Below are 18,421 nucleotides of genomic sequence, written 5' to 3' on the forward strand. Positions count from 1 at the left end.
TCAAGTTCAAATGATACGGATGTGTCGCAAATACTAGAACGAAAAACTTTACTTAGATCGTAAACGTTAATGTCGCTAACTTAATTCTTGCTATAACAGAATCCATGTCTATCTTTATAGAACTTTCTATGTAGTTCGTTTAGTTTTCAACAATTGTAATATACAGTTTAAACAATATATATTTAAAGCAGTATGAGCATTTCCTTCCTCTTACCTCTAATCTAACACATTTTTGGTTTAGTTTAGCTTTGGTTTAGATTTATGATTTCCGTGATTTTTTTTGAATATCAGTTATTTTATGTAAAAGCTCGCATCTAAGTGTTCAAGGTTTTACAATAAGGTTTATTTCTAATTGACTTTTTGCTATTGCATCAATGACTATCAGAAATACAATACAAACCGGTAATCGACACACCTTGTGGGCTTGCCAAATGTGGTATTAAACGTGGTGTTTAGACATTATGTAGGTATGCAGAACTCTCCACTTGAAGCCGACTCAATTGTTTCTTTCTTTTAATATCCACATTATATATAATATATATAATATTAATATGTACATAAAATTAAACCTTTGCTTTCACAAAAGAACAACATGGCAACTCTAGAAAAAACGGACATTTTTCTTTTGATATCTGTTAGGTTTATATATGAAAATTCACTAATATACATATTTGCAAAACATGTAAAAAAATTGTTCATTAAATTTAGGACTAATAAATAAGTTAATATTAAGTTTTCTATACGAAAATAATAACTACACGAAATACGAATAGTTAGGAAAAACACGTGTTAACAGTTAACTCGAAATTTTGTACGTACTTTCAAAAACCGTTCACAATAGATAAAGTTTTGATCTTGGCAACCATGCGATTTTTTAGTCTAAATAAACCAGCAGTGTTGTTGTTTTATATGTTATATATAAAATAAGCGCTTATTTTTTTGTGATATGCTTACAAAAGAAAAGGTCTATTGTGTTAAATATAATACATTATATTATATAATAAAAATTATGTGTATTATATTATATATCATGTAATTTTGAAATAATTTTTAAACAAATTAGAAATACATTTTCAAATTATTTATAAAGATGTAATGTATATCAGAGAAAGTAACTATTTTAAATTTCACTACACTTTTCAATATATTTTAGAACAATGCTACGGTTATAGCTAAGTCGACCTAATGAAATTAAACCGGTTGTAAACGAGATTGCCTCGGTAATTAACGCTACGTTTAATATGTGAATAAAGAAATATAACATAAATTAAATTTGGATTTGGATTTGGGCAATGAATTTAAATTTTATATTAAAACAAACGAATGATATTTTAAAACATTAAAACAAAACAAAATATAAAAATCATAAAAATTAGAAAAATACTTTTTTTTTGTTTTGAAATAACTTGTTGGAATATTGGCGATATAAAATACAATTTTTAAAATGCCGCGCTCACATAATACTCGCAAACATTGTCTAGCAATGACGGGCGGATTACTAGTTGTTTCTGTGCTGACGCTGTGCTTCTTTGGCTCAACAGTTTTCTCTGGGAAAGTGACTGATCCGGGCACTGATCAGAGTACTTTAGAATTATTACATGTGGTAAGTGCAAATTGTAAGAGAAACAAACGAACAATCAACAAGTTCCAAACACGTGCAGTGCATGTTTTAAGAGATTTGATTTCAAATTAAATAATTACAAAAAATTAATAAATGCTTTAATAGAAACGATTTATCAGTTTACAATTGCAGCTCGAAGTCTTAATTAAATCAAAATTATTTACACAATTATTTGTTTATTCATTTGTTTGGGGTGTTAGGTGTTATTAAATCTCTAAAATATTATGGTGGAGTGCATTTTGAAATATCTATTAGTAAATAAATATTGCTAAAATATGATTAATTTATTAAAATTACAATAATAGAAACTATGTAGAAAATTTTAATAAAAAACAAATTTATCAAAAACTAGTTTTTGTTAAATTACAAAAGTTTTATTTAAAAAGAAATTGCTGAATATCGCGCTTATATTGTACCTGAAACCTTTGCTTGACCATGACGGATTATTTGCTTGTAAAAAAGTTTACAGTACTTCTTTTGTGTTATTGTTTCTTAGGAGTAACTGTGTTCTCCAAGGAAACTGAAGATACTGGTACTGATCAGGAATCTTTAGAACTTTTGCATGTGGTGAGTGGAAATAAGTGTTTTCATATTCAAACTAAATATAATAACATTTAAAATTTATAATATATTGATCATGGTGAAAAGTGTTTAAAAAATATTATTTGATTTGAATTAAACATTTAAGATAATTTAAAGGAATATTTTTTTGAAAGCAATTTTTGCTTCTATATGTGAATTTGTTGACTTTTTGTTGTAATAGTTCACATTTCTACACAGTTTTAAGATAATTTCCAAATATGATTGCATATGAACTATTAATGATGTAATGCAATTTGACGTAATAATATTTGACGTAATATAATTGATAATGAAAAATAAAAATAATATCGACATTCAATTTTTTTTAAGTTTATATTTTCTATAATATTTCCTCTCTTTTAAGGAAGTATTGATTAACAACTTACAAAAATCAGTCATTTAAGTCGGCTATATGAAAGCGGTATAGTTAAAAACAAATTGTTGAAAAGGCTTGAAAATATTGTTTACTGAAATCAATATCTAAAAATTTTTTAAATTAATTCATTTATTTCACCTCAGTTAAAATTTGGTGCACAAGGCCGCCACACCAACCCTACTTGTACTTCGTATTTTACTTGCTACTTTGAATTGCCAAAGGCCTAAAAAGCTAAGTGTTGTCAATTTGTAATCAAGTAATTTTCTACACCTGACTTATTAATTTTAATTAATAAAATGTTTATATAAATATATATACATATATATATAGAATAATATAATAGCCTGGTTTCTATTTACTATTCAAATAAGAAAGAATTAGTGAAATATATTATTTTTTAAAACACTTGAGTTTTTACCATGTTTGTAAAAATTCTAAAGTAATAAAATCTTTATTATAATGTAGACTGTAATAAACACTATAGAATTTTGGTTGTAGTTGAACTACATTACTATGCTTATTACAGTTATAGTATGTTTACACTGGTTTCATTAGACCAGTTAACTTAATTGAGATTCAAATAATTCAAGCAATCTTAAGTTAGTTTACTGATCTAAAATGCAAGGTTGTATTGAAATTTTATATAGAGCGCATGGTTAAGCATATCCTATAGTTTGGTTCTGATGTGTTTAGGTGTATAATAAAGTTTAGAAAAACAAAAACCAAATTATAAATTTAAAAATGGAATATATTAAATATTATTAAATAAATCTGTCACTTTTCCACTTTATGTAAAGAAATTTGAAAATGTTAATGGTAGCATATCAGATATTTGTTAATTTTAATATTATGGACTAATCACGATTCTATCCTTACTAATATTGTTTGATTAGGATTTTTTATTTAATATATTTTTAACTGATTTAAATTTTGATATATATGAAAAATAAGTTCTGGCAAAATTAAGATTTTTTTCTTTTGTAATTCTACTGTTTTGGAACATTTATACCGGCTGTAGTGTACCTCCACTTGTAAAGTATGTAAAAATAAAAAAATCAGTATGTAAAGCATTGGTATAAAATAAAACGCAAAAGCAAAAAAAAATTATTCATATAATTCATTATCAATATTAATTAAAATTTTTGTTACCAGTTTCTAATTTATGCGTTTCCTATATACAATATTTTTTAAATGCTATTAAATGTTTTGAAAAATTGTTGGCTTACAAATTGAGATTGTTATATGTTATTGCCTTGTGCATATATGTATATTACACTTTTTGATACAATAAACTTTAATCAAAGTTTTTTAGAATTTATTCTTATCTGTTTGATATATGTGAGACATAAAATATTTATTTTATCTTAATTTATATTTATTTCATATTAAAACTAATTTTGACTTTAATTCTAAATGTGCTCTTATTTCCAAATACATGTCTAAGTATTTAAGATTTATTTAGGTATATTGTCATTAGTAGTATTTCAAACACAAATATGATTTAAAATATTTCAATATATATAATATTTGTACTTGTAGATATTAATTTATGTTCAATTAAAGCATAAATTAAATAAATTTTAAAATTATGTCTAGTTATATATTATTGTATTTATGTTTAGCCTCTTGCAATATAAATTAAAATATTTTATATTAAAATTATGGTAGATTTTGTTATCTAACATTAACCTTGATAACTAACAAAATCACTATTTGACATTTAGAAATTTTATTTTGCATATTATTTACAAAATATTAATTTCTAACTGGTATTGTTTACTCAATTATTATTTCATGAAATATTTGCATTCTACAGATTGTTAGAAATTTTTCTTTTAATTGGAATTTAAGTTTAATGAATTATTTGATTTATATTTATAAACTTGTTATATTCATATTAATTAGCCCGCAGCTGTAAGTTAATCAATTTTATAAGCAATGCATATCTGTTTTCTTCATTATACTAACTGCAATAAGGCATATAATGTATTAATTTTAAATTAATTACAAATCTGAAAAAGTGTATGTTAAGTTTTGTGTTAGATAAAATATTTTTGAAATTAACGTATTTATATAAATTTTTTTTTAATACACAATAGTTTAGTATAATATTGATCATGCAAAAATATAATTCTCTCTCATTAATTTAAAGAGAACTATACACTGGATTCAGTGTTTTGGGGGTAGATTGAAATTCAAATTAGCATGTACTTGTAGGTATAAAATCGTTAAATTATTGTAATAAATTAGAAATTTTAATTAAGCAGAATATAAGAAATAGTCTCAAACAGAAAACAGTAATGAAAGAAATTAACACTTATAGCACTTTTCTGTATATTCTCATTATTAAAAACCCGAACGAGCAATAAAATGTGGTTAAAATAGTAAATTTAAAGATCGTTAATGTCAACTTAGATCACTTTAATTAGCAATTATATTATCATTTAGGTACTTAATAATGATTTACGCTCTTGTCGGTTAATAGTATGATACCGTTTTAATCAAAATAATATAAAGATTTGATTAAAACAGTTTCATTGAAAACCTTTCTGCAATTATGTTATTATATTATTTTTATATTATTAATATTATAAATATTACCAATGTTACACAAATTTTTAAGTATTTATTTTCAACTCACATTAATTTCATGAAAAATTAGTTGTTTTGATACTTCTCTAGTTTCTGACGACCACATTTTCGAAGTTGTTAACGATTTCATTTATTGTTTATTAAACATAACTAAACAAAATAATGTCAGCTTTAAGATCAGGCAAAGAATTACTATTACCATTAGGTACTACTATGGGCTAAGTAGACAATGTGGATGGTGAATTTTCTCATGACTGATAAAGTTAAAGATTTACGAATTGAAATAGCCTTTATTTGTTTTTTATCCATCATACCTGAAAACAATGTTGTCAGCCTGAAGATCAGGTCAGAAATTACGATTAACTTTAGGTACTTCTATGGGCTTAGTAGTAAATGTGGATGAAGAATTTTTATCCGCATTGTCTATATGAAGTGAAAGCCTAAGATCACTTGGTATATGAGACTGGAAAAGGCGAATATGCAGAGGCCACTGAAATACGAATATAGGTTGTTACGTTCAACTTAAAAAGTTAGAAAGATACACACAGGTCCACTGTTCATATTCGACAGGATTCCATTTCTGACACTTGCAGTCCAAATATTATATGAAGGTAATTTAACTAATAGCTGTTTCCAAAACACCATCAGCGATTGATATTTGGTAGTAATCTATAGTTGCTGTATAGTTAGCTAAATAATTCGTTTGATTAAAAATTAACAAAACTAAGAATTCTTACACCATTTTCATTTGAAATATAATTCTTGTCATAAGACAACAATAATTTTAAATTGTAATTCATATTATAATTACCTAATCTGTCAAAAATGAATTTTCTTATTATAAATTAATATAAAAGCAATAATATTAAAAAAAATAATATTAAACCGTTTAAAACTGAATTTTTTGATTACTTATGAATGCAAACACCACATTAAATAAATCAGATTTAAAATTTCTTGTGTTTTTAGTTGAAAATTTTTATAGTTTAGTTATTTATTTTAATAAAGTTTTTTATTTAATAGAGGCGCTCATAATTTTTATTTGCTGATATGCATTTTTAACGAGTCGCGTGAGTCAATGGCTTTGACTTTAAATATATTTTCTGATAGTTCAAAGCGTGAGACAAGAACGTGTCAGTACGCACTTGAAAACCAGCCAACAGACACGTGAGAGTCGACTTCGTTATTGACATTTCATTAAAAAATAATTAGCAATTCAAACACTATAGAATACCCTACATTTAAGTTGATAACACAATATATTTAAAAAATTTTTAATTCTTTGTTTCGATTGTTTATCAATGAAAAGACAAACAACATAATGAATTGTAAAAATAGTTTGTTTGAAATTAAATATAAAATCGAGATAAGAAAGAAACTATTTTTTTCATATAGTTTCAATGTATTTTTCACAAATGCAGATGACTCATATCACTATGAGATATGACATATAATGAGATTTTGCATATTTGTCGAGTGCATAATATTGGATAGTAAACGAAGATTATAAACATGTTCGGACCTGGTAGGTTGGCTTATCATGAAAAATGCATTTTTAAAAATATATTCAATAGAAAATAATTCTTCAGATTATTATTTTTTTAAAATATTATCTACAACATATGGCGTTAAATGCATTTATATGGCTGCATTAAGTGACTTTGTTCCGAAAATAGTAAAACGAATAGAAAGTAGAAAAATAATAATTAATCAATCTTCACTCTTGATCAACAAAGATTGTATGCAACGTTGGTTTAATGGTTTAGCAAGTAAAGCACTAAAAATTTGGTTCATTAAGAATAAAATTTTAAAATTTCTTGACTCTTATCCGCTGTTCTATTAAGAAATCAAGTTGTGAATTTTAGTATTAGCCTAGAGTTTGTTTTATCATAAACTGAAAACATCTTTAAAATCAACAAAAAGTAAACTGATGAGATATAAAGAGTTATCAATTTCGTGATCCTGATTTGGTCGTACTGATTCGGTGGCATTATGTGCTTAACTTAAGGTTTGTCATTTTACAATATGGTTCGTTTAGCAACCGTTTACTACAAAAATTATAACAATTTTATAAGAATTTTTAGTGATGGTGTTAATTTTTTAATTCCTTTGACAAACCACAAACCAAAGATTTGCGATAGGCCCGGACTTCTCAAAAGTCCCGACAATTCTCATTAGAATTCTTAGAAAGTGAAATATTAGAACAATGCACAGCGAAGAGCGTGAAGCTTTATGTAAAACTCATATCAAAGAGTTTTAGTCAAATTTAAAACCTAATTTAGTTTATTTTGAATTTAGAAGAATTACTTAGAATAAACATTTAACAATTATTTATACTTTTTATAGTTATTATATCTCATACAAATAAATTATAATGTATTATATTTATATATCATACATTATTTTGAATTCAAAAAGAATTTATTTTAATAATGAAGTAATTTAATCAGAATTTTGATAACTAAAAGTTATATGTATTGAAAATATATACATATAAATGAATTTTAATACTTATAGAATGTAAAAGTATTTCTATCACTTTATGTTTGTAAACTGATAAGAATAACTGTATGCCGAAATAGCAAATAAAAAAGATTTAAACTGCTAATTATTGATAATATTAATTTTTAGTTCAATTAAATATTTGACTGTTGTGTTGCTCTTAATTTATTATTGATTTATTATATATACAAGTAAATATGAATTAAGTGCAAATCTTAAGAGACTCTATTCTACATTTAAAAAATAATTATGACTTGAAATGTAAATCGTAGAAATTTGTAAAAAAAATATAATAAATTCATTTTAAGAAGAAATTTTATTAAAATTCATTCACTTACTAAATTTACTAAATGAATAATTTTGAATGACTAAATAAAATAATTTTAAATTTTTTACTCTTTAGACTTTTATTTTTTTTACCCACATTTGAAAGTAATTTTTTAATTAACACAAAAAATTTAATGAGAAATATATGTGCTAAATGACGCAGAAAATAAATTAATATTGTATGTCATATATACAAATTAATATTTTATTTAAATTAATATTATGACAAAAGGCTTAAAATAATATGTGCATATATTATTTTGCATTTTTTTTTAAAACAATATTTACGAATATATTAATCTGAAAAAAATATGATAAATTAATACATCAAACTTAATATATTTTTATATGCTTAATATATTTTTATTTAAAGCTGTCTCTTAATGAAGCTGCAGTTTACATTTTGGCGAATCACTCAAATACTGTAGATGTTTTTAACTATATTTCGAATAAATGATAAAAGCTTTAACTTAGTTAAAAATAGAATAAAAACTACATTTATATATATTTTACATATTTTAAAATTCATGTGAGTTCAGATGGTTACTTTAGGTTAATTTAAAAATAATTTTATATTTTCTATGATTTATCTAAAACATTTTATCACACGAGCTGCTTTTTAATGACACTAATAAAAAGATTTATTTAAGATTTATTGTCTTCAATTTCTGTAAGCCAAATAGTGAGATCATATAAGTGGATCGAAATGTAAATAACTTTCTAATTAATTATTCTCTTGTTAAGATAGTAGATTTCATAAAGGCCGTTTTGTACAACTTTATTTTACAAAATGTAATTTTTCCAATATCCATTTTATATCCATTTTAGGTTTATAGTTCAACTAATCATGTGCAATAAGTCTGGCTTTAACTAAGATATTGAAAATACATTAACAGAAGTTAAATAGCTTAATCAATGTTGAACGGTTCTAGTTCGTATCCCTCAAAAACTTATTCCTTCAGAACTTTAGTAAGTGAATTCAAGCTCTCGAGAACCATGTACAATTGATTGTTTTCGATTTCCATTCAGACCTGGAATTACAGTCATGATATCTTCAGTAGTACGTTAAAATTTTTACAAGTTGAATTTTTGACATTATAAATACATATTTCCATTTCACCCAAAACTTTCAATTAAATTTCGAATAATTATTACTGTAGGTCAAGTATGCAGATCATTTTATGTACCGAGCAAAAGGCTTCCGAATATAGGCATTATTTTTGTTATAAGTGTCATTAATTTCTTTTAAATGTGATTTAAAAAGAAAGCTAGAATCAAAAAATAAAAGAAAAATAACTATTTTTTTTTAATATTGCCGTATAATTATTAGAAGTACACACACACCACACTTTGATGTGGTGAATATCTTTGCAACACACAAAGTTTATTGCATACTTTTAGACGACATTTTATAATGAAAATTAACATGTAAAAAGGAATATACTAAATAGTTTTTATATTTACAATAAATATGTTATATTGTATGAAAAATTATTCTGCTAAGTCGTATTATGTCTTTAGCTCTTCCACAGGAGTATCCAGCGTTGTTATAAAAAAATCTTATACTTTATTAGGACTTGGAAATAGTTCCATAAATTAAAAACTGTTACAGTTCCGTATTAAGTTACGATATCACAATGAAGCTGTATAATCTAAGTGAGTTGGTTACTTTGAGTAACTGCCATAGTAAGATAACTTGATCTAGTCTTATATTTTAAAAAAGACAAAAATATTTATTTAAAACAAGTAATAATAAACTGAACGATTGAAACCTTAAATAATATTACAATTTGCAATTATATATTAATTATTCATATTGGAATATTACTTAAACAAAAATGTTACTATAGCAGACACTTAAATTACTTAAAATGCCTCTTATTTAAGTCATATATATTAATTGTACATTCAATGTTTAACAGTAACACTCTTATTAGTTTTGACGTTTTAAAACGTATTATCCTTTCAACTCAATTTTAAGAATTCGGTAAATTCACATCTAATAAGGCATATCCGTAATTTATATTCACTATCACACTTTAAGAAAAAGATCCATACAATAATATACACTAAAGGCATACATAGAAAACTATACTTTTTGTCAGTTTTAACCTCATATAAAGGACATACCGAAAACATATGTTAATACGGTATCCGTATTTTATAGATACCATTACTCTTTAGGAAAAGGATTTGTACAATAAGACAGACTTGAGGTGTATATGGAAAATTAAATTTTTTGTGGCTGTGAGTATTCAGACAACTTTTGATATTGCTTATGTATTTCCTACGTTTCAGTGTATGTTGTTAGTATCATCAATATTGGAGCACTACTGATCGATATATTATTCCTTGAAGTTTCGTGTTAAATAATATTTTAAATATAAATTGTCATTGAGAATGACAAGCTCCATACCATAATTAATATATATTTTCATTATCTAAGTGTTTTTATACGTGTATTGCCATGTTGAAAACTAGGTTATCAGCAACTAATTTTTAAACTTTTATTTTATTTTTTCACTTCAGAATTTTTATTATTATTAAAGAATTAATAAAGTGAACTAACAACTACTTCAAAGTAATACATGGATTTTTTCTAAACAGACTATTAAGTAATATAAATTTCTATATTTCAATATATAGGTATTTCTTAAATTTTTAAATATTTTTGTTATCGAACGTTCGTTTACGTTGATAATTTATATAAAAAAAGATGGCAATAGAAAGGATTAATATTATAACTTTTGTTAAAAAGTTTGAACTTATATTCTCTACAAAATATGATTAAAATATTTTAATATATATCCACAAAAAATAAGATGTGAAAATAATGAACTATTATTATCATTATTATTTGTATTTTTCAAGCTTTTTGTTTTGAAATACCAAAATTTAGTATATTTGGAAAATTTCATTATTTAACACAATTTTAATGAAATTAACTTTAAAAATTTTCATATTTTTCTCATCTATGCAAACTTTTTTTCTATTAATATTTAAACAACAGTTTTCATTTGGTTTGTTTCTATTGTAGGTTTTCCGACATGGACCACGTACACCGGCGGACACATACCCAAACGATCCACATGTAAATGAAACTTTTTACCCCTACGGCTGGGGACACGTAACGAACGTAAGTTGTTCCGTTGAAGTTTTTGTAGCGCATTTCCTGTTGAACATTTAAATAAATTGAAAAGCAAATATTTGCTTATATATGTATGTATGTAAGCGTTAGTATATCTATACGTGTACAAGTACAAGTGCAAATGCAAAAGTAACAGAAGTGTGCAATGTTTTGTATGCATTTATGAGTTTTTTTTCAATTTCTTCTGATTTTACTTTTTTCACTTTAATAAAGTTTTGTTCTACAATTTTTATTCACATATTTTTCTTTATTTCGATTTTTGGAATTTTTTCCTCACTTGATGTCACATGAACCACAATAAATCACGGTCATCGTCATCGTCAACGTTATTGCAACTGTATGCAGAATGGAAAACGTGAACTGTTCAACATTGGAAGTTGGTTGCGTAAACGCTATAGTAGTTTCCTGGGACCATTCTATCATCCTGATGTATGTATACATATATTATAATCAATTTGTTGGTGCTCTGTAGTAGCTACTACTGAGCGGTAGAGAATGGCTACTGCTGATTCACTGAAAGCTGTCATTTGCTTAAATGACTTCTTTTTACCTTCATAACTCATTCATATTGTTTCGCTTTTACATGTATAACTGCTTAACTGTACGGTTTTACATTTGTTATACTCTTACAGATGGTCCACGCTCAAGCGACAGGCGTAACACGTACACACATGACAATGCAAACTGTTTTGGCTAGCTTTTTCCCACCCAAAAACACACCAATGGAATGGAATACCAAATATAATTGGCAACCTATACCAGTATTTTCTCAACCTCTCGATGAAGATACAGTAAGTGGTCTATTTGTGTGCACTAGCTTAACACTTCATTAAAAATTTTTTTCAAATTTTATATACCCTTAGCTGCTGTTGGTGCGCACTTCTTGTCCACGTTATTTCGAAGCTGTTCATGAGGTTTTGGAATTGCCAGAAGTAAAAGCTGAAATTGAACCTTATTTAGATATGTATAAAGAGTTGGCTGAATTGACTGGCATGAAATTTAGTGAACCTGAAGATGTGCAATCGCTTTACTTGACTTTATTAGCCGAGGTTTGTTGATGCAGTAAATAACTTTTTTCCAATTCGGTTTTGAATAAAATTTTTTATTACCTTCCATAGCAAGAATTTGGTTTAGAGCTGCCTGAATGGACCAAACAGTATTTCCCAGAAAAGTTGCAATTCTTAGCCGAACAAAGTTATATATATAATGTTTACACACCAGAAATGCAAAAAATTAAAGCTGGCCCATTTTTAAAAAAAATGTTAGATGAGATGAAGAATAAGCGTGATAATAAATTAAAACCTGACAAACGTAAGTTATTCATCTACACTGGCCATGATACAACAGTTGTAAATATATTATCTGGACTCAAAATTTGGGAAAGGCAATTACCACGTTATTCTGTAATGGCAATATTCGAATTACATAAGGATAAAGAAACTGGTGAATATTACGTGGAGGTGAGTTCATACAACAAAAATCCTTAAAGTGGTTTTCCTCATCCAAACATTACATTTTAATGAATGATATTTATAAAATTTGTCATTATGAGCAATTCTTTTTACTACGATATATATCGATATGGCTTGGTATTCCATACCTCGGGTTTTGAGAAGAATGGCTGTGACGAATTTTTTAATATATTTACATTGCAATTCATCAATATTTTTCTGTATGTAAATCAGTTACCAAATTTCATTCGCATTTAATTTCTACTTGCGATTATGCAGAGTATCCATTCCTTATGCAATTTTTTGAACCATATCAGAGCTAATCAGGAATGCATAATTTTGTTTTTCATTAAATGTGACTTTGGTACAATGAGACATACTAGATCTTCTGTCCAATTCTTTAATATAGTATCTTGAACTATACCGAAAAAAATTAAGGCTTTTATTAAACAACTCTTTTGGTTCAGGAGTCCAAATTTTCAGGAATTCATAATTTTTTTTATTAAATCGAAAAGTACATCGAAACATATTACTTCTATTGTTCTATCCTTTAATATAGTGTCTTGAACTAACCTAGAAACATATTAGATCTATTGTTCTATCATTTAATATTGTCTTGAACTAACTAACCTCTCGAGGTTCAAAAAATTAGTTGAAAATTGTTGGCTTGATTTATGTGATTGAAAGGTAACCGAGAAAATGATGTTGCCCTTAATCACCTCTTTATACGTATATGTGATAATATTAGATTCCCTAGCTATTAAAGAATTGATATTGTTATACAATACAATGTTACCATGACATTACCATCTTTGCTATTATTTGAGTGATATTAAATTTTTGCTTGGCAAACATTATAATAATTTTGAGTTGAACTACCGTGTGTTTTAAAATTATAGAAGAAATTCAATTTAAAAATATTTTTGCTCAGTACATATTTTTAATTGGTAACTGGTTTAATCAAATAAAAATATAAATTAAGAATTGTAGATTTTTAAAGTTTAATTCGAAATGTAATAATATATTTTTAATAATGTACTAATATGTATTAATTGTATTAATTCGAAAACAGTGGTGGAGCTAGACCAACTCTGCACGTCGGCGACACAGAATTGCGAGGCCCCCTTTATAACTCAGTTGTAAACTTTCAAGTTACATTGTTGAAAGTTTTATTGCTAATCAAATTAAAATAAATAAATTTTCCTACTTTTAGCCTCACTCAATTTTTTTTAAAATTATATCATAATTTGCGCCAGCTGTTATTTTTGCGTCAGTTTATATGGAGATAGTCTCTCTTGGATCTTCATACTTTAAGACGTCTTAATCACGTCTTTTAACTTTGAGTAGCTTCTTTCCGTCGAAGCTATACTGACTGGAACTGTGAACGTGAATTTGGTTACTATATAAACATTCGGGAATACTTCAAATATGGTTAATGCCATTATCAAACCACATTGTTCAAAATATTTATTAAGTGCTTAGAATCCACAGTCGGTAACTTTTTGCGAGGCCCCTGCGGGCGCGAGGCCGTCGGCGGTCGCCGACATCGCTGACGCCTAGCAACGCCACTGTTCGAAAATTATTTATGATGAAAACTTAGACTTGTTTGTTTCTTCATGCATTTTATTGCATATGGTATATGCTATTTAATAATTATATATGTATTATATGCCTATGTAATAATGATATCGGCGTAATCCGTATTATTTTTGGAAGCCAATTGTGTAAAACTCTTGAGTAGAGAATTTTAGATGTTACATAAACGAAAAATTTTCTTTTTTACTCTGTAGTATTCGTTGTTTATAGAGAATATAATTTCTTATATAGAATGGACAACGACAGAAGGTTTATATTTTGTTAAATTGGACATTGGACATAAATATCTTCTGTGTCTTAAAGATTTAGGTAGTTTTTGCTTGAAGGAACTTTAAAATTATTTTTGTTAAACTCGGTTTTTGGTATATTGCACTTTTATAGTATATAGAAGATGTATATAGAAGTTTTTATTTGAAGGAGTTTAAATACTATTTTTATTGAATTGCTTAGGTAGTTATAGTTGAAGGATTCTTAAAATTATTTTTGTAAAATTCGTGATAAACTGATATAATAATTATTTTAGATAAGTTATAGTTAGCTGTATTCAAAAATTATTTATGTTAAATTATAGATTACAATTATAGATTACTAGTATAATTATTTATAATGAGTGAAACTTAGAGAAATAAATCTTTATTTCATTGCAGCACAAATAAAAAGCCTACATAAACTTATTTTCTCAAATTAATCAACAAATCCACTTATATTGAAAATATAGTTTAATTATCTTTATTGTATTTCTTTTTAGATATATTTCCGCAATAATCCAAAAGCTCCGGCACAGAAACTGACCATTCCTGGTTGTGAATTCAAATGTCCTTTGGACAAGCTTATTAAATTATCAGAAGAAGTTGTGCCAACTGAAAAGGATGCCAATAGATGTGACTCGAAAAATGAGGACTTTACGGAACCACCATTACGTGGACCATAAATACAATTTGACTTTAGCTTATGTGCAAATAAAATTAGTTTTAGTTTTTAATGTATAAAGAGTTCAATGTAAATAAAGAATATCTTTTTACGAATATTGATAACGATCAAAATTTTTTGATTTATGAGCATTTCAGAAATTCCATCAACTTTACAGTTCAACTGAAGTTGCGGTTTCGAACAACAGAAATCTTTTTTTTGTTAGAATTTTTCTTTTTTTTTAAAAAATTCTTATTGCCGGAAATGTATTCGCTTCAATGATTGTCACATCGGACAACACATGTATGCCTCTGTCCTCAATAAATGCCAATGCAACTACATACAAATGTAAAATACGGCTTCCACTCTTTCGTTGTGCATAAAGTGTCAAAATGGGCGTAAGCTTCCGTTTCATTGCCACTCGATTGCGGCATATCATAAGTAGGAAGCAGAGAAAAATGTCACAAAAAACACAAAAAGCAAAAAAATATTAGGAAAGCAATAGGCAAAAAATAAAAGAATATCTGAAAAGTCAGAAATATTGTTGCGTTGTGTATTTGCTGTTGTTGATTGCCAAAGCAATTGTCTTTAAAATTGTTTCCGTTCTAATCGTTGATGATAGTTGTGGCGCCCATTGGCGTCATTTTGCCCTTCATCATATTTTTTCTTCCACTTGAACTGAGCCTCTTTTCTGCATCTGCCTTTGCCTCTGTTGCCACTAATATTGTTTTGTTGTTGTTTTCATTTTTTTGTGAAACAAACCGAACGCAGTTAACATTATTGTTGTTGGTATGTTGCCTTTTGCCATGAGGTGACATTTTTCGCATTGCGGTTTACCATAAACTATCACAAAATGGGGACCAGCCGACCAGCCCATTCACATTTTGAGTGCGATGTATGATTGTGTTGTGCTTGATTTTAATGTTACCAAACAATTTTTCGGTGCTATTTCTGTTCATTTATTTGGGACTAATATCATTTTCATATTGTCCTTTATATATACTTTTTCCTTTTCGGTAACTGCATTTGTCATGGGAAACATGTGTTTTATTTGCCAAAAATATATGCCTTCAGTTAATATTTTGCTTTACTGTATTTTACAGAGATTGTTTGTACATTAAGGGAAGTATGTGCTACGAGTAGTACTTCATTGAAGTCTGTTATGATATAAATATGCTTCAAGTGAATAATTCAATAAATTTTGCTACTTGATAAAAAAAATTCTAGAAAGCATTAAGAATTAATATTGTATATGTTAGACTCGTTGCTTATTTTAACTGAATATGTATGAGTATTTTATGCTTTTAAAGTAACGCAAAGTTCAAAAAGCTGCCGCATTTAAAGTTAATGTCTGTAATAAAGTGAAATATTATCTTTTTTGAAATAATCCTGAATAGATAAGTCATTATATATTCTTTTTTACATATGATTTTGATATTATATTTATGATGACACACATATGATATGAGCTTTTTATTGAAAATTTTTATCCTCTTTAATTAAATTATGCAAATATGCATAATTTTCCAATATTCTTATTAATATTGGAAAATTTTTAACGACTTTATATGAGTTTAAAAATATTATGTGAAAGAACATTACGTTCTTTAAACTAATCTGCATATCTTCAAATAATTCAAAAAAATCGAAAAGTTCGCAATGCTAAAGATTAAATTTGCTGCGATTGTCATGTGTAAAAAGCGCCCAAAAAGTTCGTTTGAAAAGTGCGGTTCATATAGTTAAAATACTATACTTTAAGATAAATTGCATTGTAATACAAATTTCAATACTTTCTAATACAAAGTTTAACTCACGTGTGCACTGCATCTAGGTTAGTATTATCGTAATAAATTTATTTTTCGTCATCAGTAACTAAGTATTGTAAAAGTTCTCTTCTTTTTTGCTTTTCAACTAATGAACTCGAGTTTACTATTCGATTTTCAATGTTTAACATTTCTGTCTTTCAATTGATATAGTACCAAATGTCTCATTTAGTATACAGTTCATGATAGTATTTGGAAATAAAAGTCCCGTCAACAATTAATGCTTTTGTAAATTGTTATTGCGTTAAGTGTGCGCTTTCCTTCAATAGTTATTCAATTTTGATGTCTTAAAATTTTTACTGTTGACCAGTTGGATTTGTATCTTTTATAAAAAAAATCTAGTTTTTAAATCTTATCCTGCAGTATATATTTTAATACATAATAACAAAAAAAAACTTCCTGCAAATGATGTTTATTTAGAATATAACTCGATGTTTCTAAAGATATCAATTATTTTTAAAAATAGGTTTTACTATGTGCAGTGTTGCCACCTTAATGCAATAGTTACAAATACGTTTATGAGCGGAAGTTGTTAAAAACCGGAAGTTCGTTTACGCATCCAATACAGTGACCAGAGCTTCCACTTTATAACACTTATTAAATGTTATTGAAACAATATTGTTAATCATAAAAAACAGCTGATAAATATTCCGCACATGCGTACCAATTGCTACCCCACACCACAAAATATGTTTACTAAAAAATCATATTTTTAGGTAAACACCACACATTGTGTTCCTCTCGCAATTCCAATACGACCATTAATAAACAAGGTCAAAAGCTTTCCGAACAGCTGTTAAAAGCTCTCTAATGCGTAAAGGTAATAAAAAACATTTGTTGATGTAAGCGAGCATAGAGACGTTGATGACGACGATTATTGTTGATGGTGGTAGGAGTAACGGGAGTTGGTAAGAGTACTAAATTTGTCTGAGCTTAAGTTGAGGTATTTATTTGATTTTGGTTTATGTGAACGTAGTGATTACGTGTAATTCATTGAAATGGGGGGTTGGTAACTGATTTTTGTGGGTGTATTAAGCAGTAATGTAGCAGCTTTATTTCTGTACGAGTAATAAAAAAAAACACCGTAAATTAAACAACAATGCAAGGCGAAAAGGCAATAGCAAGAGTTACATTTGGTGGAGTATAGGTATGTCCTTTGTTTTGTTTTGCTTTGAAGGATTGTTGATGTACGTCGAGTACACTGAAGCAAATCGTAATTGATGGCCAATTTAATAGTTAATTGTGGATTGCAAAGAGTATGCAGTCGCAATGTAATGGAAATTAATTTATTGAATGAATACAATATTTATGTATGTGTGTATGTAGTATGCATATTATATGTATTTAGTATGCTGAGCGGATGGAACCTTTTCTTAGTACTAATGTTTGTTTATGAATATTTATTAATCATTTTGTATTTCATTATTGATTAATATTCATAGAATGTTATTGAGGTAGTTAAGTTGATGTTAATGAAATATCAATTAATAAAAA

At 26.7% G+C, this 18,421-nt stretch overlaps 2 protein-coding genes across 3 annotated transcripts in view; both read left to right on the forward strand.

Annotated features, from left to right (window-relative positions):
- LOC119672076 overlaps positions 1–18,421 on the forward strand; it is a gene marked incomplete in the record, with an annotated part of 216,918 nt that overhangs the window by 104,157 nt on the left and 94,340 nt on the right.
- On the forward strand, positions 1,382–15,229 carry LOC119672078 (venom acid phosphatase Acph-1-like). Of its 2 annotated transcripts, none has more exons than XM_038083033.1 (7): positions 1,382–1,603; positions 11,038–11,136; positions 11,494–11,577; positions 11,781–11,939; positions 12,012–12,197; positions 12,267–12,608; positions 14,944–15,229. In XM_038083033.1, the coding sequence occupies exons 1-7, from the start codon at positions 1,445–1,447 to the stop codon at positions 15,124–15,126; spliced, it is 1,212 nt and encodes a 403-aa protein (XP_037938961.1). In that variant the 5' UTR covers positions 1,382–1,444; the 3' UTR covers positions 15,127–15,229. The 2 variants fall into 2 exon arrangements, with proteins under 2 accessions (XP_037938961.1, XP_037938962.1); XM_038083034.1 differs by lacking the exon at positions 1,382–1,603 and adding an exon at positions 2,008–2,188.

This window comes from Teleopsis dalmanni, chromosome 1, assembly GCF_002237135.1.
Source record: "Teleopsis dalmanni isolate 2A chromosome 1, ASM223713v2, whole genome shotgun sequence".
NCBI classification, from domain to species: domain Eukaryota; kingdom Metazoa; phylum Arthropoda; class Insecta; order Diptera; family Diopsidae; genus Teleopsis; species Teleopsis dalmanni.